This window comes from Oryza sativa, chromosome 5 (assembly GCF_034140825.1).
Source record: "Oryza sativa Japonica Group chromosome 5, ASM3414082v1".
NCBI lineage: Eukaryota > Viridiplantae > Streptophyta > Magnoliopsida > Poales > Poaceae > Oryza > Oryza sativa.
Window position 1 is genome coordinate 24714860 of NC_089039.1, and position 26403 is coordinate 24741262.

The 26403-nt window shown below is 46.6% G+C and overlaps 3 protein-coding genes and 1 pseudogene across 3 annotated transcripts; 3 read left to right on the plus strand and 1 right to left on the minus strand.

Annotated features, from left to right (window-relative positions):
- Positions 1-5874: 5874 nt before the first annotated feature.
- Positions 5875-8109, plus strand: LOC4339226 (scopoletin glucosyltransferase). The gene has a single exon (XM_015783660.3). It carries the CDS (start codon positions 6374-6376, stop codon positions 7826-7828), a length of 1455 nt encoding a protein of 484 aa, XP_015639146.1. The 5' UTR covers positions 5875-6373; the 3' UTR covers positions 7829-8109.
- Positions 8110-11791: 3682 nt separating this feature from the next.
- On the plus strand, positions 11792-13625 carry LOC4339227 (scopoletin glucosyltransferase). Its single transcript, XM_015783661.3, has one exon. It carries the CDS (start codon positions 11938-11940, stop codon positions 13402-13404), a length of 1467 nt encoding a protein of 488 aa, XP_015639147.1. The 5' UTR covers positions 11792-11937; the 3' UTR covers positions 13405-13625.
- Positions 13626-16283: 2658 nt separating this feature from the next.
- On the plus strand, positions 16284-19245 carry LOC9267551 (scopoletin glucosyltransferase-like; annotated as a pseudogene).
- A 4249-nt stretch (positions 19246-23494) lies between these two features.
- LOC4339230 (uncharacterized) lies at positions 23495-24836 on the minus strand. The gene has a single exon (XM_015782461.2). The coding sequence runs from the start codon at positions 24754-24756 to the stop codon at positions 23734-23736; it is 1023 nt and encodes a 340-aa protein (XP_015637947.1). The 5' UTR covers positions 24757-24836; the 3' UTR covers positions 23495-23733.
- Between the last annotated feature and the right edge of the window lie 1567 nt (positions 24837-26403).

The window sequence follows — 26403 nt, forward strand, 5'->3', positions numbered from 1 at the left end:
TTCTTTTCCACCGAAGCAGCAGGCCCAGGCCAATCGGCCTGTTTGTCTTCCTCTCTACCAGCTAGCCCAAACCAGCTATTCTTCCCGGACCATCTTTGTTTCCTCTTCTTCGGCCCATCTGTCCCAACTCGACCAGCCTCGCCAGCCAGCCAACCAACCAGGACGCGAATTTTTTTCGTTTTTAGATTTTTTTTTTAATATTTACAGAAATAATCTATCGACCAAAAAAATTACAGAAATAGCACCTGCCGCCCAAATGGTGGGCGGCAAGCTGACGTGGCAGACGATGGGTCGACCGCGCCGTCTGCCGCCGTCGGCCAAAATTGCGATTAGGCCCTTGTCGCCCATACAGAGGGCGGCAAGGGGCTAATTACAATTTTGGCCGCCCATTCAGAGCTTGTGGCCGTACTTTTTCATCTGGGGGCGGCAAGGGACCCAGATGAAAAAAGTACGGCCAAAAGATTTTTCTATGTTATGTTAATAATAAATAAAGAAGTATTTATTGGTAAAACTTGTTAATATTGTTATAAAAATGTATTGAAGTTGGTTGTTGCGCAATTTCATATGTTAAGTGAGGTATTATTTTGTACCTTATTTGACGTATTAGTACTCGGATAATTTATATAGGCCTATCGCAGTCTAGGTCGTAGAAACATTATATGGACTTAAACAAGGAGAATTATGTAACATGAAGAAATAGTAGTACAATTTGAACATGATACAACTATTTGCATTGCGGTTACATAGATGATATTAGATTCGAACTAGGAGGGAGGTAGTGCAATAGTTGAACACAACGACGATGTAGTAATGGGACAAGGAAGCATGACAGTAGAAATTTCAATATGCCAAGTTGTCCGATAATAGCTAACCCCTACGTGAGGATCCCTCTCCTCTCTCAAACCGCGCTTTAGTAACCCTGTATTGCTCTGGTAGTTCAAGCTGCACAACACAGCTAGGTGGAGTTAGAACCCTTCTGGTGTCTATCCATTCTCTGTATTGACATCTCCTTGGTGGTTCCTGGGAGGAAAGAATAGATGTAAAGCAAGCAAAGTTAGTAAATGTTGTGAGAAAATAAGGAATCATGTAATTAAAATATTCTTACCATGAAATCGTCGTCAAGAATATTTGGACAAACAAAGAACCTTCGACCCAATGTTGTAGGATTTATGGAACGAAGAACCTGACAACGATCACCACACCTACATCTTGGACGGGCTTTCCATGGAGGGAGTGCCGTAGTTAGCACCCGCCAGTCGCTCTGTTGTTCACGACATTGTCGTTCATAAGCCGCTTTTCTCTGTAAGTATTGCTCAGTACTTTCGGATGCGAAATACCAGCGACCTTCTTGTAAACAAGTGGTTAGGTCGAGAACGGGATTTTCTGTATCGACCCACTCGATGTATGCGCAAGCCGTAGTGCGGGTCTGCTGAATAGAGTAGTGTTACGAAGAATAAAGCGATTGCCCATACGGAATGAATAAGCATATGCAGATAATAAAATACCTCACGGTCATAGTTAGGGCACCTAAAAAAGCGCCTTCCTCGAATATCAGGATTCCTCGAAGCCATTAGTTGGCATCGATCACCGCATAGGCAGAGAGGACGCTGGCACCAAGGTGGTAGTAGGTATACACAAGGATCGCTACGCCAGTTTGGATCCTCAACACCCCGGCGTCTAGCCATTGACGAAAGCCGGTCGGATTTGTAATGAAGCAAGTGGGGAAGAGAGTACTGAATGTGACTGAGTTCTGAAAGATTGTGAGGCCTCACTCGTTAAGGCGACTTATATAGGCGCAAAAAATCGAGTGATACCCCTGACATGTGAACGTGGTGGGGTATGGTGGGTACGCCTGATTGGTGCCGAAAGATACATGCATGATCGGCACCGAAAGTTACATTGGTCGTATGCGCCAAATGGCGGGCAAATACTCGTATCACACGCGAATAAAGGAGGCTGCATCGGTGCGGCAGAAAGTAGTCGTGCATGCGCCGAAAGGTATCGTGCATGCGCCGAAAGGTATCGTGCACATATAACAACAACGTAGTCATTACACAAGCATACAGTACTGGAAAGTGAAGCAAGTAAACAAAAAGAAGACTGCTCTGCTGGCCCTGCCCCGCGCCGCGACCACGCTTGGTCCTCCGGGCCTGTGCTCGCACGTGGTCCTAGGAGTAGGTGAAACGATCCGGTGGCACAGCACGGGTAGCACGAGTGTCCCGCGGAGGAGTGGCCTGCGCCTGGACCTGCGTCTGCACCGGCGGTGCGCCTCCCAGCTGTGAGGGGCCGATGACGTCCTCTGTCGAGTCTGAAGCGAAGTCGAAGTCAGTGATGTCGAAGAGCACGGTGGAAGACAGGAAGGGGTCCGACGAGGTCCCAGCATGGTCCAGTGGTGGACCCTGACTCGACGTGCCGGCTGCCTGTGACGCTGACCCTGCAGCCTGGGAGAAGTGGGCGGCCTGCGTCATAGCGAACTGGGCGAAACCTACACATCGACAACGGGACCCTTGTAAGCTAAGACATAAAATGTATGTAAATTGATTGTGGAAGTAATGTTGTTTTTTTAAGTACCTGTGGGGGGCACAACAGAAGGCCTAGCCGAGGAAGGCAGGGTGCTGAACGGTGCACGAAACCCTGAAGCAATCGGCAAGTGAAACGGCTCACTTATATGTGCGAGGCATGTACAGAAGTAGTAATAAAAATACTTACCTCCGTGCGGAGGAGGAGTCGGCCTAGGAACTTGCGCAGCTGGACGGGGACCAGTCGGTACGGGTGGCCGCTGTACAGCTGCGTCTGCCCGAGCAACGTCGTCTGCACGACAGGTGAGCACTCGGAGAATCGAGCGCATCGAGCTCCTCATACAGTGACTCCTCGTACGCGTGCTGGTCCACCTCAGGGCGGCCGATCGCAATCCTCTCAGCTGCCCAGATAGAAAGAAAGAGAGGGCACCCACCAAAGGTCGCGCTGGGATCCGTCTTCGTGCAAGACTCACAAAGTGCACGGTACAGAGCCGCCAACAACGCGGAACCCCAACTCCACTGAGGCACCTCGCCTACCGCGGCGTCGGCGATGCTCCTGGCGTAGTGCACGAGTCCCTTGTCGACCGCGTGCCCATGACCGCCACAGAACATCACCCAGCCAAAAAGCCAGAGCAAGTACGCCTCCAAACATCGGCTGTACGAGTACTCGTCGGCCTCCGCCTGTAGCTGCTCAACCTGCAAGCAGTCGATAAAATGTTAGGCACCTTAACTGCGGACTAAATATGTAATACGATTGTCATTTCGGTACAAAAACACTCACGGTGAACTGAAGCAGCCACCTCTTCGTAGGTCCGGTGTTGCGGTGGTGTGCCAACGGCTCGAGCGGGAGGTGCGGTGCGCGCTGTACTAGTGCGAAACGTGCCGTCAGATCGTCCTGCCAGTCCACAGCCGTGGTCACTGGCCCAACAGCGTCTCCCGCGAGCGGTAGCCCCAACAAGTACGATACGTCCTGTAGGGTAGGGGCTACCTCACCGCACGGCAAGTGAAAAGTGTGCGTCTCTGGCCTCCATCGATCGACCAAAGCTGCTACGAGGGACCTGTCCACAGTCCATCGTCTGGCCGGGTCCGCGTCGCCGGCCGCAGCCTCCACCAGCCGACACATCGGTAGGAGGCCGGCCTCACGTAGCCTGCAATAACAAATTAATATGTCATTATAAAAAATATTACAGTGCAACTAACTTATAGTAAAACACTGTTCGTACCTCTCGACAAAGGAGTCGTGAACCGTGAGTAGCTCACCGCACGTCCGTGCCCGGAACGTCCCATCAATGCAGAGAATGTCAAGAATGTCCCATCAATGCAGAGAACAGGACGACAGTTCACGAATGCCATCTTGCATGCATGTAGAGCTAAGAACGCCCTTTGCAGCACACTCTTGCCAGGATGTTCAATTGAGGGGAATTTCTTCACTTCGTAAGAGCTCCCAGGGTTTCTTTCCTCGATAACACCAAGCAGGCATGGCAAATTGTCATACAAGGCTTCGTAAGTTCCAAATCTCATCTCTATTATTTTCTATTTGGCCCTCCAGGCCTTGGCATAGCTAATAGTATACTTGTATGTCTCCTCGATGTGTCGGATTATTGACCTTGGTTCATATGTGAGATTATCGATGACATGCGCATACATCTCAGATGCAACAAATGCACATGTAATGTTCCTGTGGTATTTCTGAACACCAGGTAGAAAACATGTATGCTTGGTAACAACTGACACTGTCCAATAATCCTTCCATTTCCCCTTATACGCGTGCACTCTCCAGGGACAACCATCTTTTTCCTTAACACACCGAACTTCATATTGCGACCGGTTCGACTTGGCAACCCTAAACTCTTTATGAAGTGACACTGCAAAATGTTTTACCGCCTCCTTCATATCTTCTGCTCTGCTATAAATCGCTCCCTGAATAACCTCATTTTCTTTGTACTCCCATCTCACACTATCCTATTCAGAGACGATCAGTCCAGAAAAATCCTCACTAGCCCATTCTGCTGGATTAATATCCGTCTCATCATCTGACGAATCACCTTCCTTTACACGCTCGTTGTCAGAATCCTCCCTCTCCATTTCATCCACAATGGCACCGACAGTCTCCCCCTCGTCGGCCACTCCACCTGGTTGAATGCCCACTGGAGCAACTACGCCCCCGTCCTCTCGTGCGTTGACCTCCTCCACAGAAGTCTCGTTTACTTCAGCACTTGGTCCCTCGCCATCATCCATGTTCATCTGCACACCTGGATCCTTCGGGTGAACAAACGGAACCAAAGCTAGAGGCCACCCGCGTTGCAATGCATTTTCCAAATACCATCTCCACACTCGGGAGTTTTGAACTGGCATTAGTTCCCAATAAAAACCCTCAGTTGCCCGACTTACTATAACATTGATTGTTATGTCACTTGTCTGTGGATCAACTCTCAAGCCCCTCATTAACCATCCTTTTATAGAAGGTACACTCCTCTCAGCCGGTCTATCAATTCCCCTTTCTGATACAATAAAATCTGACAGATCTACCCCAGTTGGCCCGTAACAGACGTTTCGTGGTCCATGGTAAACTTGGAATATTTGTTTGTTCGACATATCTGTCAACGAAATAACTAGATCATATTACTCTTTCATGCAATAAACATCTACAACGTAATATCTTCTTGTGTAAGCCAATGCAACGGTAATGTATTGATTCCAAACTAGCAGATCTACGTAGTTACCGATATCTATAATACGCACTTCTAGATTAGTACAACTAAAACCCTAAAAATATAATGCATTTATTCAAACAAATTTTTAAAAAATACACACTATTTTTAAAAAATATAATCCCCCGTTTGCCACGTCAGCTTGCCGCCTCAGAGGTGGGCGGCAGGGTCTATTTTTATAATTTTTTTGGCCGATAGATTATTTCTGTAAATATTAAAAAAAAATCTAAAACCGAAAAAAATTCCCAGGACGCACCTGGACCTGGTGCGTCGGCCGGCCTCGCCGCACCTCGCGCTCGCGCGCGCAACCCTAACCCGCCCTCCCTCCCTGCCGCACCGAGCTCGCCAGTGCGCCGTCCCGCGACAAGCCGTGGACAACGCGCCCCCCTTTCCGCTGCCCCTTGAAATCTCAGCCGTGCTGTAGTGCCAAGCAGACCTCACAACGACGACTTCGTCGCTTCCCCGTACCAACCACCGCACGTACAGCGCCAGCTGTACGTAGATCGCGTCACCCGAGCAGCGTTTCGCTTGTACCCGCCCGGCGCACCGGCCCCGCGACCGCGATGACGCCGAGTCGCGCCAACCATCCACTCCCTGTCGCGCGCCACGTCGCCTGCTGCCGCCCGTTTACTTTTCCTCATCTCCCGCGCGCGCCTTCCGCTGCTGCACCCAGTCCACCGCGCCGCCATGCCGCGCCACCGGAGCTCGACGCAGAAAGTGGTGCGCCGCGTCCATCCTCCCCACCACCACCACAGTCCTCCTCCTGTAACATCCTGTGCCCCTTTTTCATCGTCATCGGCCTCCTCCTTTCCCCCACCAAACCCATCTCCAGTTCTCCACCATCACACGATCGAGCATCTCGGGGCCGCGACTTCTTGCTTTTCCGCCCTCGCCACCACATCGACACGCCGAGATCCGCCGTTGCATCGCCTCCAATCGAGCCCGCTCACCTCCTGCATCACCAGCACCACTCTCCGCCTCCCTGGCCGCCGTCGCGCCGGGTCGAGTGCCGCTCGCGTGCGCGCCTCCTTCCCCACCGCCGATTGGATTCTTGTGCAGAAATCCATCAATTCCTCAATCCTCACTAGACACATCAACGCTCCAACTCCAGGCTAGAGAAGAGCAGAAGGCTTGCGGAGAAGAATGGCTTCTGCCGAGCGCAGCAAGAAGCTGAGGGTCCTGCTCATGCCCTTCTTCGCCACAAGCCACATCGGCCCCTGCACCGACCTCGCCGTCCGCCTCGCCGCGGCCAGACCGGATGTCGTCGAGCCCACTCTCGCCGTCACCCCGGCCAACGTCTCGGTCGTCCGATCAGCCCTCAGGCTGCATGGCTCTGCGGCGAGCACCGTGGTCAGCATCGCCACGTATCCGTTCCCGGAAGCGGCCGGCCTCCCACCGGGCGTCGAGAACCTCTCCACCGCCGGCGACGAAAGGTGGCGCGTTGACGCCGCTGCCTTCGACGAGGCGATGACATGGCCAGCACAGGAGGCGCTCATCAAGGACCAATCTCCCGACGTCCTCATCACAGACTTCCACTTCTCGTGGAACGTCGGCATCGCCGAGGAACTCGCCATGCCCTGCGTTCAACTCAACGTCATCGGTTTATTCTCCACGCTCGCCGTATACCTTGCCGCTGCCGTCGTGAATGACTCCGATTCGGAGGAGCTCACCGTCGCAGGGTTTCCGGGGCCGGAGCTACGGATCCCGAGGTCAGAGTTGCCGGATTTCTTGACCGCTCATCGGAATCTCGACTTAGTGGACAATATGCGCAAGTTGGTACAAGTGAACACGAGGTGCCATGGCTTCGCCGTCAACTCGTTCTTGTTCCTGGACAAGCCATACTGTGAGAAGTTCATGTGCAACGGCTTCGCGAAGCGCGGCTACTACGTCGGTCCCCTCTGCCTTCCGCAGCCACCGGCCGTAGCTAGCGTCGGTGAGCCCACTTGCATCAGCTGGTTGGACTCGAAGCCGAACCGATCGGTGGTGTACATATGCTTCGGCACATTTGCTCCCGTCTCGGAGGAGCAGCTCCATGAGCTGGCTCTCGGGCTGGAAGCCTCCGGTAAGCCGTTCCTTTGGGCGGTTAGGGCGGCCGACGGGTGGGCGCCGCCGGCGGGGTGGGAGGAGCGTGTCGGTGACAGGGGATTGCTTGTCAGAGATTGGGTCCCGCAGACGGCGATACTTGCCCACTCGGCGACGGCGGCGTTCTTGACGCACTGTGGCTGGAACTCAGTGTTAGAGGGTGTGACGGCTGGTGTCCCGTTGCTGACATGGCCGCTGGTGTTCGAGCAGTTCATCACGGAAAGGCTGGTCATGGACGTCCTGCGGATTGGGGAGAGGGTGTGGGACGGAGCACGAAGTGTACGGTACAAGGAGGCGGCGCTGGTGCCGGCGGCGGCGGTGGCGCGGGCCGTGGCGAGGTTCTTGGAGCCTGGAGGGGCAGGGGACGCGGCGAGGATCAGAGCGCAGGATTTCGCGGCGGAGGCTCATGCGGCCGTGGCGGAAGGTGGCTCTTCGTATGGAGATCTGCGCAGGCTCATCGACGATCTTGTTGAAGCAAGGGCGGACGCCGGCGAGTCCGCGCTGCAACCTCTGTAACCTGTCGTTTCTCTATACGATACCGAGACATTCGTTCCAGACTCCATCCAGTTCATCTCGTTCTGTTGCGTTCAATCAAAATAAATTACGATGTGATGTATTGATACATGGGATCACCTATATATTTGTTGATATAATTTTTTAAAAAATTTGACAGATGTAATTATAGTATAATTGTGATATAATTACACTGTAACTTATATGTAACTTCTATGAAACTTTCAAAAATATCTTGTAATATAATATTGGTGAAACGGAGGTTGTGGGGACGAGTCCTCTCACATGTGTGCGCTGTGACTTTCTTATTCCTCACTTTTATAAGTCTTGAAACAAATATAACGGTTCAAAATTACGTGAAAATTAAGTTATATATAAGTTACACTGTAGTTATATGCATGCATGTTACAGTGTAACACTACTGGATAAAGGGTTTTTAATCCTAGTTTGTAACCCCTTAGTCCCGGTTTGAAATAATCAGGATTAAAAATCATTAAGATGGAGCCAAGGTAGGTTCGTTCTTTTCTTTTTTTCATTATTTTTAACTTTGAATATTGATTTCACTATATCCCAAATCATCCCGTGAAATCCCCAAATCGATCATCACATAACAAAAAGGATCATCTCCATATCCCCAAATCAATCATCTCCAAATACATCACAAATACATCATATATTCAAATCACACACAGATCAAATACATCACAAATTCTCAAAAACAATTTCATCACAAATCCTAAAAAAAAAACAAATCTCCTGCCGCCGCCGACCCCGCCCCTGCCTGGTTGCTTGCCCTCCCGGCTCCGGCGTGCGCAAGCCACCGCGGCCCTCCGCTGGCCTCGCTCGCTCACTCCTCCTAGCTCGCTCCTCGATCTGCCGACAGGAAGGAGAGGATAAGATCGGCTTTAAAGAAAAGGATAAGAGAGAGAGGAGGAATAGGAATATGAGGAGTTTAGGAGGATAAGTAATAGGAATTATATACAGTATATGGATTTTTAAGTACCGGTGTTACCAACCGGGGTTAAAGATCAATTTTTAGTCTCGTTTGGTCACACCAACCGGGACTAAAAATCCCTGGCCCCCTGACAGCCTCTAATAGTAAATGAACCGGGACTAAAGATGATCTATAGTCCTAGTTGGTGGGCCAATAGAGTTTTAAACTGGGACAAAAAAAATCATCTTTAGTCCCGGTTTCTATTCAAACCGAGGCTATTGTGGATTTTGGCCGACCAGGCAAAGATGGTTTCTCCATCAGTATAATTATACTAGATTGTACTGTAATTGTATCTGTCAAAATTTTAGGCGAAAATTTATTGATAAATATATAGCAAAATTGTTGATACATAACTTTTTTTTTTCTGCTGCTGCTGGAAAAATCACGTTATGGAGAGTACAAATTAACCGAAGAACATTTCTGACCTCACTTCATCGAGAAAAAGACTATTTTTCTGAGTACATGTAATTTTTGCTAGCTTGGATATAACGTGAAGCTTTTAGTTTCCGGCTTGCTAAAATTATGACGCTATATTTTTTTAAGGGATTTCAGTCACTTTTTTTCTCCATGTGATTGCTCGGTCTCTTATATGTATATGTATGTTTTCATCTCTCCTATTTTCTATTTCAAGTAGATAATAAATTACTTGAATCCTAATTCTCTCGTACATTGTGCATTAGAAAAATTACAATCATAATGTCGACGTTTGATGTCGCGATTTCGGTATTTGCATATTATGGGGATCGTTGGAACTAGGATATACGCGAGACTGAGATAAAAGATATGGGGACAGAGATTTTTATACAAGTTCGGGCCCCTTAATTGTCAGGTAATAACCCTACATTCTGTTGGCCGAAGCCGGTATTACTCTTATTCACCATAATCACACCAGTACAATATTTGGAGTAGCCTATTTAACTGTTGTCGACATGGCGGTCTGAAGGTCTGACTCGTAGTCGATAACAGGGTCCTCCTCGAGTTCGTGCCCGGCGAGATCAAAGATAGCGCTTTCGTCTCTCCTGACAGTATCCGGAGACACCATAGGGGACTAGCCGTGCCTATCTTCGAAGTCGATATCCAGCGTCTTGTCTTGGCGTATGTTGATATTGTGTCTTGATTTATTGTTTCGTGTCTTCTATGGTGGTTGTGTGTTGATCGTCTGTGTCCCCTCTCCTCCTAAGGGGCCTTGTATTTATACCCATAGGTGTCCCCTTGTCCAAATAGAACCAGAGAAACCAATATGGATACAATCCGAGTAGTCCTTGTCGTTTCCATGTAGAAATTTGGTTATCCTTCCTTATGCGGAACTCCTCCTATATCCGAAGGTTGTTTCCGTATAAGACATAGTATGTGGTGGGTCCTGCCGAGATTTAGTCAATTATTATTAGGTATGTGGTATCCATAACACTGACACATAATATTGAAACTTACCATGTAATTATAGCGTGAGTTTTGATACTTTCAGTTACAAATATAAGTATATGTAATTCATAGTTGTAAATATAGCTAGTTTCGAGGGAGGTCAAGCAGACTACACGCAGCAAGTCAACACTGAAAAGGAGAGTGGCGATGAGTCATGGGCAAGGCCAATGTTTGTGACTCAATTGACAATAAGAGTAGGAACCGCTGAAGATAGCAATAACTATGGCAATGTCTGCAATGGTTAAGCTCATGGAAAAACACAAGGTGGTCCTACCGAAGAAAAAAAATTACTTCCCAACCATGCCCAACAGGCAAAGAGCAATGAAAATATTGTATTATATTCCTTGTGGTAGCACCTTAAGCTTAAGATCATTTTTTGTTGCACTAAACTTATCATGTGCTCACACAATGGCTAAGGTGTTATACTATTGCAGTATTTAATGCTTAAGGTTAACTTTTTGGATACATTGTGGTTGCCTGAGGCCGCAAGCATCAGCCGCGCCACCGCCCGTCCTCAGACCTCAGGTGCGGCGAGCGGCGAGCCTGTGACTTGCAACAAGTTCCCGTTTTTATTTAAGAAGAAAGCAGTTCTCATTTTTTTTAAGAAGAAGAGAGTTGGTCTAAACCAGCCATAAATCCTCACAGTCGCTTGGTTAATTAAAGCAATCAGAAAAACAAAGGACAGGGTAAAAGCCTGCGGCAAACAACTACTGAGACCACAGTGCAACACAGGGTTGCCAAGCTCTTACTCAACCTAAACCACCAGAACATGTCCACACAAATTCTATCTGAGTTTTAGCCGACACACTTGGTTGCCAAGCTCTTACTCAACCTAAACCACCAGAACATGTCCACACAAATTCTATCTGATTTCAGCCGACACACTTTTCAAGCTACTAAAACAGTATGGTCTGTAAAAAAAAATTCTATGTAAAAGTTGGTCTGCAATATAAATAAATTAACTTTTCAATTTTACAATAATTAAAACTCAATTAATCATAACTTTCCCGTTTCATGTGCCCTCACTTAAAATCTTCATGTTAAGCAATTTCAAACATAGGCACATGTTGGGAAAAAATTTCTATGGAAGATTTTTTAAGGAGTAAAACAGCTTCAAAGACGCTGTTTTTTGTTTGAAAGACGCTGTTTAACTGTGTATATTGCTTATCGATAGAAAAAAAAGGGAATATTTCATTGTTTAGATAGGATTAGTGGCCTAGTGGATGGCCATTACAACTTTAAACGTTATTCGGGGCATTATATACGTCGTTCACCGAGTAGTTATTCTGCATTCATTCAACCAACACAGCAACGTTCCAAACTAGAGAAGAACAAAAAGCTAAGGGCGTCTTTGAATCGTAAGAATGAAAAAATGTAGGATTTTGATAGAAATGTAAGTGTAAAACAGAGGATTGCAAAACACAGGAATGACCGTTTGATTGGACCGCAGGAAAAACACAGGAATTAGAGGAGAGATAAAGACTCAAAGGAAAGTTTCCATGAGGTTCTACCTCATGTTAGAATTCCTCCAAAATTTACATGGCATTAGGCATTCCATAGAAATTTCATAGGATTCCATAAAATTCATTCCTTTGATTCAAAGCGCTATATAGAAAAAATTTCTATAGGAATGAAATCCTCTAAAATTGTTATGAATTTCCTTTAAATAAAAAGGGGCCTAAGCTTGCGGAAAAGAATGGCTTCTGCTGAGCGCAGCAAGAAGCTTCGAATCCTTTTCATCCCGTTCTTCGCCACAAGCCACATCGGCCCCTTCACCGACCTCGCCGTCCGCCTCGCCGCGGCCAGGCCGGACATCGTCGAGCCGACCATTGCCGTGACCCCGGCCAATGTCTCGGTCGTCCGATCAGCCGTCAAGCGGCACGGCTCCGTGGCGAGCAGCATGGTCAGCATCGCCAAGTATCCGTTCCCGGATGTGGCTGGCCTCTCTCCGGGCGTCGAGAACCTCTCCACCGCCGGCGACGAAGGGTGGCGCATCGACAACGCCGCCTTCAACGAGGCACTGACACGGCCGCCGCAGGAGGCGGTCATCAGGGAGCAGTCCCCCGACGTCCTCATCACGGACTCCCACTTCTCCTGGATCGTCTACATCGCCGAGGGCCTCGGCATGGCGTGCTTCCGATTCTGCGTCATCGGTTTCTTCTCCATCCTCGCCATGCGCCTCCTCGCCGGCGCCGCTGCCGACGCGAACGGCTCCGATTCGGAGTCGCTCACCGCCGCGGGGTTTCCGGGGCCGAAGCTGCAGATCCCGAGGTCCGAGGTGCCGGACTTCTTGACCCGCCAACAGAATTTCGACAAGTTTGACATGCGCAAGTTGCAACAGTCGCAAGACAGGTGCCATGGCATCGTCGTCAACTCGTTCTTGTTCCTGGACAAGCCATACTGTGAGAAGTTCGTGTGCAACGGCTTCGCGAAGCGCGGCTACCATGTCGGCCCACTCTGCCTTCCGAAGCCACCGGCCGTAGGCAACGTCGGCGAGCCGTCGTGCATCAGCTGGTTGGACTCGAAGCCGAGCCGGTCGGTGGTGTACATATGCTTCGGCACATTTGCTCCCGTCTCGGAGGAGCAGCTCCATGAGCTGGCTCTCGGGCTGGAAGCCTCCGGCAAGCCGTTCCTTTGGGCGGTCAGGGCGGCTGACGGGTGGGCGCCACCGGCGGGGTGGGAGGAGCGTGTCGGTGACAGGGGATTGCTCGTCAGAGATTGGGTCCCGCAGACGGCGATACTTGCCCACTCGGCGACGGCGGCGTTCTTGACGCACTGCGGCTGGAACTCGATGTTAGAGGGTGCGACGGCTGGTGTCCCGTTGCTGACATGGCCGCTGGTGTTCGAGCAGTTCATCACGGAAAGGTTCGTCACGGACGTCCTGCGGATTGGCGAGAGGGTGTGGGACGGGCCCCGTAGCGTGCGGTACGAAGAGAAGGCGGTGGTGCCGGCGGCGGCGGTGGCGCGAGCCGTGGCGAGGTTCTTGGAGCCTGGAGGGACAGGGGACGCGGCGAGGATCAGAGCGCAGGAGCTCGCCGCGGAGGCTCACGCGGCCGTGGCCGAAGGCGGCTCGTCGTACGACGATCTGCGCAGGCTCATCGACGATATGGTAGAAGCAAGGGCGGCCGCCGGCGGGGTTGCACCGGCACGGCAACCTCAGTAGTCTATTAATTTCGCTCCGTTGCCATGAGCGATGCACTACTCCTGCAGGGACTTCAGAAGTGTTGTTCTTGTCACTTGTGACTGTGAGAAGCGTTTATTCAGAGTGCATGCAAACCGCAGTCTTCAGTTGATCAGCTCCAACGAAGATCTGCACCTGCAATATATATTGGCTTAATTTGGCCTTGTTCTAATTTGAAATTAAAGCTTTTAAGTTGCATCTGATATCTGTCGTTGCCTTCAGAGGTTTCTAATATTTCCCTTCTGAAAATTTCATCTTGTTTACGTGATCATGCCAAGTTAGTGGATATTCACGTTATCATCCACAAGTTTCTAAAAGATTGCTCATTCCTCATCAGATTCCCCGGAAATATCATTTTTGTCAATCCACTTGTACTACCTAATCTCTATTATATAAAAGAACCCAGTGATGGTAATGAAAATCTCCCATCACTTAGAGTTGGTGGGATTTTCTAAGGCTAGATAAATATATCTGCTTGTTTTTTTTATGTTTGCTTGCAAATTATATTTGACAAATATAATTTCAAGTCAAGAATCTCAGATATATCTTTTGAAATCGGTTGCAAGTCACGGGTACTTTGCTAGTTACTTCCTCTGTTTCGTAATGTAAGTCATTCTAGCATTGTCCACATTTATATAGATGTTAATGAATCTAGACAATCTAGATATATATGTATGTCTAGATTTATTAACATCTATATGAATATGGACAATACTAAAATGACTTACATTGTGAAACGGAGGGAGTAATAAATATCTAAAGTCATGGAAAAACTAATTAATCTTTCTCATAAGCACATTAGGCCTCGTAAGCTGAAAAACAAATGCCATCAAATGCATGATTGGATAAAATGATGACCGTCCGATCAGATACATACTCCCTCCATAAAAAAACAAACCCTAGGTTTCCGTGTCAAATGTTTGATTGTCCGTCTTATATAATTTTTTTTATATTAGTATTTTCATTATTGTTAGATGATAAAACATGATTAATACTTTATGCATGACTTGTCTTTTTAATTTTTTCATATTTTTTAAAATAAGATGAACAGTCAAATCTAGGGTTTATCTTTTTTAAAGGACGGAGGGAGCATATGTATTATCCCTCCGGAGCCTTCTAGTGCCTCTCCTCGCGCACTTGGCAGGCATGAAAGAGAACAAGCAACATATTTGGGAACTTAATTGGCGGCAATTTCATAAGTTGAGTACTTATGAATTTGACACATGGACCAAATGAAACAAATATTGTCTCTAGTTTTTAATATATGATGTCATTGACTTTTAAATACATATTTGACTATTCATCTTTTTCAAAACTTTTTTTCAAATAAATAATATATAAATCATGCTTAAAATACTTTCAACGATAAAACAACTCACAACAAAAATAAACTACAAATATGTAAATTTTTTTAGTAAGACAAATAGTCAACCGTGTGTTTACATGTTAATGATGTCATCTATTAAAAACCGAAGGTAGTATGAATTGTTTATGTAAAAAACATAGAAATTCTATGGCGGTTATGTATGTGACCTATGGGCAACTTCATAGTAATATTTAGGTCAAAGATCATTTTAGCTACAAAAGAAAAAAACAATCTTAATCTTTAACAAAGATGGTTTCTCATGGTCGTGCAAACACGCGACTTTGAGTAGCTAGTATTTGTGAAAGGACGACGGGTACCATTATGTTTTATAGAAAAAAAATATATTGTCAGCAGGTAAGCGACCCAGATCGTAGCTGATCAGCGTGCTTACTTTTTTAATTAGTAGTTTCAGTTACCATCGCATCGTGACTCACGGAGTGTACCTGCTTATATTATTTTAAGTCGATCATAAATCAAATTTTGAAATGCAACTATACGTCGAGCGCCCAATTCGAGGGTGGAAAAATCGGACGCCCACATCAAGCTGACGTCAAATTACTTTAAACTATTTTTTCTCTTAAATTATTTATCCAAATCATAACCGAATTGCACCATTAAATTCATTACAATTAAATCTTTAAAATAAGACCACATAGGGATATATTCCAATGGAAAAAATTTAACTTATTATTCAATTATTTTTAAATATTGCACGATGTTCCACCAAGTATATCGAAATTTGTTTCACTAAGTAAATCGAAAATGTTTCAATCGTTTAAATCAGGCGTTGTTTCACCTTATATGAAAACAATGTTTCAGTTCACTGCAACCTTTGGTCCATACATAGTGAAACATTATAAGTATACTAGGTGAAGCATTTTTTTTTGGAAAAAAATGAAACGTATTCCCTTATTAAAGGGTTTTCATAATACGTGGGTGATTTGTTGTAAAAGAATGTTTCAGTTCACTGCAACATTAGATCTATACAAATAAAACATTATTAGTACATTATTAGTACACTAGATGAAACATTTTTGCTAGAAAAAAAATAAAATAAATTCTGTTAATAGAGGGTTTCAAAATATGTGAGTGATTTGTCACAACAAAATATATATAGTGGAGACACGTGACAGATAAGATCAAGGACATGTGGTGGAGAACAGGAGCACGTGACAGGTAAGATCAAGGACATGTGGTGGAGAACAGGAGCACGTGCACATCCGGGGGAGCGTCCGATTTTACCTGCCCCGCCTGTCGCCCGAGCGCCACGATTCTCCCAGATTTTGGCCCCTTTCCATTAAAAGAACATGAGATATTGTTTTCCAGACAAGGACAGAACAAAAGCAGACTATTATCTGTTCTTGCCACGACACAGTACGAATCTTCGATGACAAGAGGGCAAGACAAAAATACGTGGCAAGCATGCAGCATCAGAATACTACCCTTTAATTAATCGTAAAATAATCAAATCAATTCAGCAAATATTAATATATAGTCTGTGAGTGATCTAGCTGAGATTGAGAAGCGGCTATTCCACAATAGTTCGATCGTCATCTGATTGCAGACATCGCCCACTTTCGCCAACCAAGAGCAGGAAAATGGCTTCGGATGGCAGCAGCAAGAAGCTTCGCGTCGTGCTCATCCCGTTCTTCGCCACCAGCCACATCGGGCCCTTCACCGACTTCGCCGTCCGCCTCGCCGCGGCATGGCCGGACGCCGTCGAGGCCACCCTCGCGGTCACGCCGGCGAACGTGCCCGTCGTTCGATCGCTGCTCGAGCGGCACGGCCCAGCCGGCGCGGGGTCGGTGGCGATAGCCACCTACCCGTTCCCGGCGGTGGACGGCCTCCCGGCGGGGGTCGAGAACCTCTCCAAGGCGGCGCCCGGGGACGCCTGGCGCATCAACGCGGTGGCCGACGACGAGGCGCTGATGCGGCCGGCGCAGGAGTCCCTCGTCAGGGAGCTCCGCCCTGACGTCATCGTCACCGACGCGCACTTCTTCTGGAACGCCGGCCTCGCCGACGAGCTCGGCGTGCCGTGCGTTCAGTTCTACGCCATCGGCGCCTTCTCCACCATCGCCATGGCCCACCTCGTCGGCGCCGTCAAGGAAGGCGCCAAGGAGGTGACCATACCTCGGCTCCCCGGCCACGACTTGACGATCCCGACGACCGAGCTGCTCCAAACCCAAGAACGCCAATTCGGGGCCATCAGCCTACTTTGGCGTCGTCGTCAACACGTTCTTGGACCTCGAGGCCGAGTACTGTGAGATGTACACGCGAGACAAACACGCCAAGCGTGCCTACTTCGTCGGGCCCGTCTCGCCGGCGCCGCCGCCATTGCCGGCATCCGGTGAGTCACCATGCCTCGACTGGCTGAGCTCCAAGCCTAGCAGGTCAGTGGTCTACCTCTGCTTCGGTAGCCTGACCCACGTGTCAGACACTCAGCTCGACGAGCTGGCCTTGGGGCTGTAGGCTGCCGGGAAGCCATTCCTGTGGGTGGTGAGGACTGACATGTGGGCCCCACCCGATGGCTGGAAGGAGAGGGTCGGGGACAGGGGGATGGTCATCAGAGGTTGGGCCCCACAAAAGGCGATACTGGCCCACCCGTCAGTGGGTGCCTTCGTGACGCAATGCGGGTGGAACTCGGTGCTAGAGGCGGTCAGCGCCGGTGTCCCGGTCTTAACATGGCCAATGGTGTTCGAGCAGCTGGATTTTTCACATTTTGGTCCTTTTGAAAAACTTATTTCACAAATAGACCCCTAGAAAAACTTATCCCAAAAATGGTTCTTTGGGGCGCCAGAGTAGCTGGCGCCGTCGTCCAACAGGACGGCGTGGCGCCGTCCCCCTGCCGACGTGGCGGGGCGATGCTGAGGTGGCTAGGGAGTGCGCCAGAGTGGCTGGCGCCCCCCCACCGGGAATTTTTTTTTTGTTTTATTTGTTTGATATTTTTTTCACGCTTAGGGACACACAAGAACCAACCATAGAAAAATTGAACTCAAATGGACGTAATATGTGACCTGTAGAATTTTTCCTCTCCTCTCCTCTCTCTCCGAACTAGTGCAAAGGAGAGATGTGCAACTTTTTTATTTTTATTTTATTTTTTAATTTTTTTTTCACACTTAGGAACTCACAGGAATCAACCATGTAAAAAATAAACTCAAACGGACAAAATATGTGGCATGTGGAATTTTCCAAAGTTCTACCGAAAAACTTTTCTCCTCGAAAACACAATCTTGCAAGCGGAATTTGGAGGTTTTAATATCTCCGAACCCGGCAAAGCTGGGGAGAATCGGATGTAACATTTTCTGTAGATGTCCGTGCATATATTATTTGCCTGATTCCGAGTCCGTATGAGAAAGTTACGCCTATTTTAATAGATGACATATTCTGTCCGTTTCGGTAGAGTTTTGGAAAATTCTAGTTTGAGTTTATTTTTTATACGGTTGGTTCCTATGTTCTCCTAAGTGTGAAAAAAATATCAAAAAAATGAAATAAAAATAAAAAAAATTGCATCTCTATGTACTGTTTAACTTATATATGTCATTTCATGTGGTTATATTTTGAATTAGAGTGCATTATATTTAACATGCTGATCAAAGGGTTTTACTAAAGGAATTATGGTCTAATTTTAGTGAAGGTGCAAAGTAGACTAAGTGGTATGCTAGCTATTTTCAGACTTAGCTAAGTGGTAGTTTGAGTTTAAATTTTTTTTGTGGTTGGTTGTATCGTGATCCTAAGTGTGAAAAAACATCCGAAAAAATAAAATAAAAATGACACCGTTGCAACTCCATACAGAGAAACAGGAATGGAGGCGGCGGCGCCAGCATGGCTGGCGCCCTCCTCCTGCCACGTCGGTTCGCGTGCGCCACGGTGGCAGGAGGACGGCGCCAGCCTCTCTGGCGCCGTCCCGTTGGATGACGGCGCCAGCCACTCTGGCGTGAAAAAAGGACCATTTCTGGGATAAGTTTTTTTAGGGGTCTATTTGCGAAATAAGTTTTTCAAAAAGACCAAAATGTGAAAAATCCAGGTTCGAGCAGTTCGTCACCGAGAGGCTCGTGACGAAGGTGCTCGAGATCGGAGAGCGCTTATGGCCGGAGGGCGCCGGAGTACGAAATACCAAGGATGAGGAGAAGGAGGTCGTCCCCGCGAAGGCGGTGGCGGAGGCCGTGACGAAGTTCATGGAGCCAGGAGGGGCAGGGAGGCGGCGAGATGCGCCATCAAGGAGCTCGCCGTGAAGGCTAATGCCGCCGTAGCAGAAGGCGGCTCATCGCACCGTGATCTGCTCCGCCTTATCGATGATCTCATGCAAGCCAAGTAATGGTAATGCTTGTAAGATAAACCAGCTCTGTTTTAAAATATTTGTTGCTCTAAATTTGTTGTAAGTTAATTGGCCATCAATTTCTATGAACTCATACAGTTTACTATCATAAGATTAATATTTTTAAATTCACCATAAGAAATGCTTTCATAATATATAATTTACATTTACATGCCGTTGAACTATATAATTTTTTCAAAATTAATGGTTAAAAATAGACATGTTTGACTTTAGACAGATCTAAAATAGCAAGTAATTTGAAATGGAAAGAGTAACCTTTTTGTTCTATTTGATGCATTGAGCTCCTGAGTTTATCAGATTTATGTTTAAAAGACGAGCTGTTTTACTTTTACCTCAAGTTACAGCTCACTGCAACATCTACTGATCAATTCGCTCAGATGCAGCCTGAACCACTTCCCAAACTGTAGCAGTTCACTGAAACATAGGCTATGTTTAGTTCGTACTAAAATTGAAAGTTTGGTTAAAATTAAAACGATTTGATGGAAAAAGTGAAAGTTAATGTGTAGAAAAGTTTTGATGTGATGGAAAAGTTGGAAGTTTGAAAAAAAAAATTTGTAACTAAACACGGCCATGCTGATGAATTCACTGCAACACTGACCTCTAAGAAAGATCATTGCTTCTCCTCTCTTCCAGTCGCATTGGAACGCCCAGGAGAAATCTAACCAACTTGGCTGTGTTCGTTATAGGAGGTTGGGAAACGAAACGGTTCATTAGCACGTGATTAATTAAGTATTACCTATTTTTTTAAAAGAATGGATTAATCTGATTTTTTTAAAGCAACTTTCGTATAGAGTTTTTTTTTTTAAAAAAAAAACGCATCGTTTAGCAATTTAAAAAGGGTGCGCGTGAAAAATGAGGGAGAAGGGTTGGGAACAATCTCATACGAACGCAGCCTTAGGTCACCGGTGAATTGGTCGCCATGAGATTGTACAGCACTAAATACCTGGATATGAGAACTTTCACTGTACAATATACTTGTGGTATATACTGTTAGTATAAACGATCTATACTTGTGATATATACTGTTAGTATAAACGATCTAACGGTGTATATTGATTTAATTTTCCACCTAAAATATATGCTAGTATAAAATTTACAAGGGTTTCCCTAGAAAAAGTAAAACTTACAAGGGTCAGGAATTAATTTAGATAAAAAAGTTTCGGTACCCGCATCGAGTTGTATGAATGTGTTTACCTAGCTAGGAATGTTCAGAACGTGTAAGGCATTTCACGCACATCTGTTATGTTACACCTTACATTACGTGATCGGTAATTGGTCACTTGTAATCAAAGTATGTAAAATTTTAATGATGATTAAGGAATTGTGCCACCGCAACACGCACCATCATCTCTCACAGGCGTACAAATGAAATCCAGCAGCGATGCCGGCAGCCTGACATGTGAACGAGTCCCAATTAGACCGGAATAACTCTTAACCACAGAATTCAATTTTCTATAAAACTTCTAATTTACCCATCTATATACTAGCACTACAATGTAAAAGTTCTCCAGTAAAATATGCACAAACATATCATGGAAATTACAATAATCGTTTTTTTGAAAAAAAAAGTTAAAAAGGATCAATGAAGTTCTCCGTCTGCTTGGCGCCTTTTTTCCGCATACTTTACGGCAACATCTCTGTTCCTCTGTTCTCATTCAAGATAATAAAAGTTAGTGCAGAACTTCCCCAACAGAAAAATGCATGTGCAGCTAAAATCAGAAAACAAAAAATGAAATGACCAAGTGCATTTTTTGCCAAAAAAAACACAATTTGTGATAAAGACTACTTGTTAATACACAATTCTCCAGGTAGTTTTTTTATTTTGGAAAGAACACTAATTACTGTGCAAATAATTACCGAGATAACTAGATACTACAAATTACAAAGAGTAATGACTGAGGAAGAAGGTATTAGTTGCTTCATGAATGGCAAATGCAGCAGCTAATCACTTACTGGAAATCGAATGACTACTTGAAAATTGAATGAGCAATTGGGACAGTTCTAAAGTAGAGAGTTAGGGAATTACCTGCTTTATAGCGTTGAGAGACACATCTGGATCATTACTAATGAACCTCCCATGAGCATTCCGCTGAGCAATGTACAGGTTCCAGTCGAACTCGCGACGGAGATCCATGCGCCTGAAGTGTTCATCCGTCCAGCCCGCGTATCTCGTACGACCAAAAGGGAGGCCCTTTGCGTCTTCGGTCTCATCGAGCTGCTCCGCAGCTTCGTTCAAAATACTGAGATAAACACGCCAGTTAATTTTGCCATCTTTGAACAGGTACCCGCATCCTCCTCAGCATCACCAGCTGCTGGCACTGCTGCTACAGTACACATGAACAACATTAGGTCACAAGAAACAGGAATCCCATCCGAGGCGACTCCAAATTCATCATACCTGAATCCGAATCCTCTGTGTTCTTGTCGAGATGCAGAACTGCGACCAACCCTGCCAACGCACCACTGTAGAATACTCGCCTCCCCGTCGCCGCCGCCGCCGCCTGAATAGAGAGCCCCAGCCAGGGCTCCGCCTGCGCCTGCGCGCGTGGCGAGAGCCTCCGGGTGAGGAGCGAACCGAGGGTCCGGAGGGCCATGGCCGCCGGCCGGAGTGCGCGCCTTCTTCCTCCGACGACTCGAATTCCTCTTCGCCCTCTCCTCCGCCGCCGCCGCGCGCCTCGATTCGATTTCTTAGTGGTTCATGGGCTTGATTGATGGGTTTCGCTTCCGATTTCCGATTGACACGGCTTTGGAGAGGCGTTGGGGGGCCAAAATATAGGATAGGAGTCCGGTTTGCCTCCCTCAAGTGTAGCTGCAGTCTGATTCGAATAACTAAACCCTCAACTGTAGTCACAGTCTGATTCGTATCCTTAACTGTAATAAAAACTGTAATCTCTTCTTTTATAAAAATTAAAGGTGTTTCCGTGTTCCATCATCCGTGTTTGAGTCGATTATAAAAATTGAAGATGTTTATGTGGTTTGTTATCCGTGTTTGAGTCGGTTTTAATTTTATGTTTTGGTTTTAATCTATATCTCTTCTTTACTATTATAGAAATTAAAGATATTTTTGCCAGTATTTTGGTACGTCATCCGCGTATGAGTCAGTTTTAAGTTCGTTTGCTTTTGGAAATACATATCCGTATTTGAGACGGTTTTTAAGATCGTTCACTTTTGGTAATACATAAGGAATCATATAAGAAATCTGTTTAAAAAAGGATAATCGAACTCCTAACTGCAGCTTATGATTTTCTAAAAATATATATATCCAAGCGAACTCCCACAGTGAATTTCATCTTAACTAAACCATATAATAATAATAAGATTAAAATAAACTTCACCTGTTGCAATGCACGGGCATTTTTTCTAGTAAAATAATATAATAAAGCTTCCTTTAACTATTAAAACCGAGTTAATTTAACCTTCCGTAAGGGTTTCCCATCATTCTGAGCCTGCACATTTTGCCACCCATTTATAGGGAAAATTGGAGCCATGCCATTATAATTTTGCAAAATTTAAGATATGCCATCCTGACCCACATGTCATTGACTCATGTGGGTCCTACATGTCATTGAGATACCGATGACATATCTCAAACTTTACAAAATTATAATGGCATGGTTCTAATTTACCTTTTTTATATCACATGAATGCATGAACTCAAAATCATTGCAGTTCACTGCAACATCTACGGACGAATTCACTGCAACACTGACATAGAGAAAGATCAGTTTTAGGCTCAGGTATTACAAATTTTGGCCTTCAGATCAAAGCCAAACAACTACGTGTCAGTGTACATAATTTTGGCCTGTGGACAAAGCTCGTGAATTGTCAATTTTTGTGTTTAAACCACGAACTGTTTTACGAATTAAATTTGAAAATACATTGTTCATTCATTTTTTTCTTAGGAATATTCGGGATGCAAAATCTTTTGCAGAAATATACCGTCTATCTCGCATAACCGTTGCGCGAAAATGACGTGGGAATAACGTTGCGGACGGTATCACTAAGTGAAAACGCGAGACCGCGCGGCCTCACGGAATGGAAGAGCGATCAAGCAATCAACGATACCGGTGCCATGCGGTCTCGCTCAAGCAATCAACGATAATCCGTAATCCAGATAATTAATCACTAATTATTATTATTAGTTAATTGTTAATGAAGTAATTAATAACTAATCAAATGGAGTCGTTGGACAATGGACTGTCGCTGATTGCTTGAGCCGGTCTCGCTCTTCCATTTCGCGAGGCCGCGCATGGTCTCGCGCTTTCACCGCGTGATACCGTCCGCGATGTCATTCCCACGTCATTTTCGCGTAATAGTTGTGCGAGACAGACGGTATAGTTCTGAAAAAAAATTTGTATCCCGAATATTCCTGATAAAAAATTGAATGAACAATATATTTTCAAATTTAATTCACATGGAAGCATATGAACTCATCAAACTCGTTATGGTTCACTGCAAACTTCTACTGGCGAATTCGCTCATATGCAGTCTGAACGAATTCTCGAAATCGTAAAATTACATGAAAACATCTGCTACTGTCGAATTCATTCAGAAAAGAAAAAAAAATCTAGTACTGATGAATTCACTGCAACAATGGCCTCGAGAAAGATCATTGCTTCTTCTCCTTCCTTCCTCCGGTGACATTGGACACGAGCCCCCGGAGGAATCTTGCCGACTTGGTCACCGGCGAGTTTGCGGCCATGACGTTGTACAGCATGGTCTCCACCTCGCCGATCGTCGGCCGCCGCTTCAGCCGCGACACCACCTTGAACTGCTCCGACGCCGGCGCGGCGGCGTCGTCCTCCACCATGAGCACCCAGCTCTCGCCGCCGAACCTGCCGCCGTCGACGCACCGGAGCAGCACACCCTTCTTCTTGCTCAGAAGGCCCCTCACCTCCAGCCCCGTGAAGGAGTACACCACGCTGAAGGAGCCCACGAATCCCCTCGCGCCGCCGGCGAACCCCTCCTCCTCCTCGTCGAAGCTCCACGCCGGGTTGAACATGACCACCGGCTTGGTGTCCAGCGCGTCGGCGGCGGCCTTCATCTTCTCCACCTGCGACCGCCCGGGCGCCAGGAACACGGCGGCGTCGCAGCTGCTCAGCGCGTCGGGCGCCACCGCGTCGAGCTGCGCGTGCGCCGTGGATTCCCCCCAATCATGGGGCTCCCGTAGAGCCACACCCATCTCCTCGGAGGACGGCCACACGAGCAGCAGCCTCGCCGGCGCGCCGCCGCCGCCGCCCTTCCTCGACAAGCCGAGGCCCGACGAGAACACGTCGGAGGCGAGGCGCGCGAGGGAGCCCGGCGAGTCGTCGACGACTGGTATCTCGGCGCGGAACCGCGGCTGCCGCTGCTGCTTCCTCTGCTTGCCGAGCGGCTTGCGCAGCGCGGCGGCGAGGCAGGACCTCGCCTGGGACACGGCCTCCTCCCTCGACGACGGCGGCGAGGGGGCCGCGCCCGCCTGCGTGGACGACGAGGAGCGGACGGGTCGCGGCGGCTGCTGCTCGCGGAGGAGCAGCGAGAGATGGAGAAGAGATCGCTGCCGCTGCGGTGGCGCGAACTGCCGAGATGGTGGCGGGAACGACGGTTTGGGCGCGAGTTTGGAGGGAGGAGTGTTCAGGAAGCTCAAGGCCATTGGCGCCAGAAGCTTCGCTGCCGGGAGGAGAAGATAAGGTGGCTGCTTGCTTTTGACATATCAACTGCTCTAGTATCAGTATGTCTCATTGGCCATAATTTCTTCAGAGATTCAGTGCTCAAGCTAGCCTTTTTTTTTTTTTCACTTAGATGTGATTACAAAGATGGTTATGACTAACTGACAGCATGCTATGCTTAACCTTTGTATTGAGGCAGACTTTCAACATCACAAAATGGGCAACGAATTCCATCATTAGTCACTGAACTTCAGCCAACAATGAACAGTCAGTGTGAAGAATACACATATTGAAGTGCTTCATCAAATGAGCACACCGAGGATTATATATGTCGAGAATGCTTGTACCCACACAAACTACAATAATTACAAACAAATAATTTCATATTCTCAGTGTCATTGGACTGTCGAGCATGAGTTAGCGTAAGCAAAGCATTAAGCTGAACCAGGAATGCTGAATTTGCAGGTTTTGAACCATGATAAAAAGTTATTCGGTTCCCAGACTCTCAACTCAGGCTGTGTTTAGATCCAAAGTTTGGATCCAAACTTCAGTCCTTTTCCATCACATCAACCTGTCATACACACACAACTTTTCAGTCACATCATATCCAATTTCAACAAAAATCCAAACTTTGCGCTGAACTAAACACAGCCTCAGATGAATATTTCAGGAACAGAACTTGTCAAGGATTCCAGGGTTGGGTCATGAGAAGCAGCGTTTCCTTGCATAGGCAGAAAGTGGTATGTACAAAATCATGCGAAACATTATAGGAACTATTCAAGTCAAATTACAGGTCATGCCTCAAACAATGAGGTAGATATTCATGTTCTTAATATTCAAATTCAAGCATTGTTCACTAGAGGTTCAGATTCCAATTTGTTCAGATTCCAATTTGGTAATCGATTTACGGTTGCCATGCAACCTGTGGCCCTACAGTAGATGTTCATTCAGTGAGGTATCTTCAGAAAACATTCATGCCATCAGCCATGTCAACAACTCAACATAAGAAACATGAGGCTGTTCAGAATCCCACTCCTAGGGGAGTAACCACAAGAGTAAAACAAGTTACAGTTAAGAATTGTGATGGCCAGTTTCATAATTCAACAAGGCAACTTCACTCAACAAATCATCTAAGCAGGTAATAGCTCACCTCGTTTTGTGTATCTTCTCAATCTTCTCAATCCCCTTCTCCTCAAACTCACCCTAAGTGACCAAACCCGACAGCATGGACAAATGAACCCTCAGAAAGCCAGAATCAGGTGCACTAATTGATCCATTGGTTGGGGATTAGAACATCATCTTATTGCTAGTCAGATATTCGGATGACAAAGAAACAACTTAGTATTTTTAACATGTGCTACAATTTAGTTCCCAGGGGCGGAAATTCAGAAAGGTTGCAGGAAGAGACACCAGCACGACATATAACAGAATATATGTGATCAACGACTCAACGAGGAAATTGGTGGTTAAATGCAGGGCTATGTGATCAACGAGGAAATTCGTGGTTAAATCGAGGGCTATGTGATCAACGTTTGATTTCTTTCCTTCTGAATGAATAAATTGTATAACATTCACTTCCTACATAAATTGAGTTTTCTGAAATTAGGCCAACATTACCCACGAATTCCAGT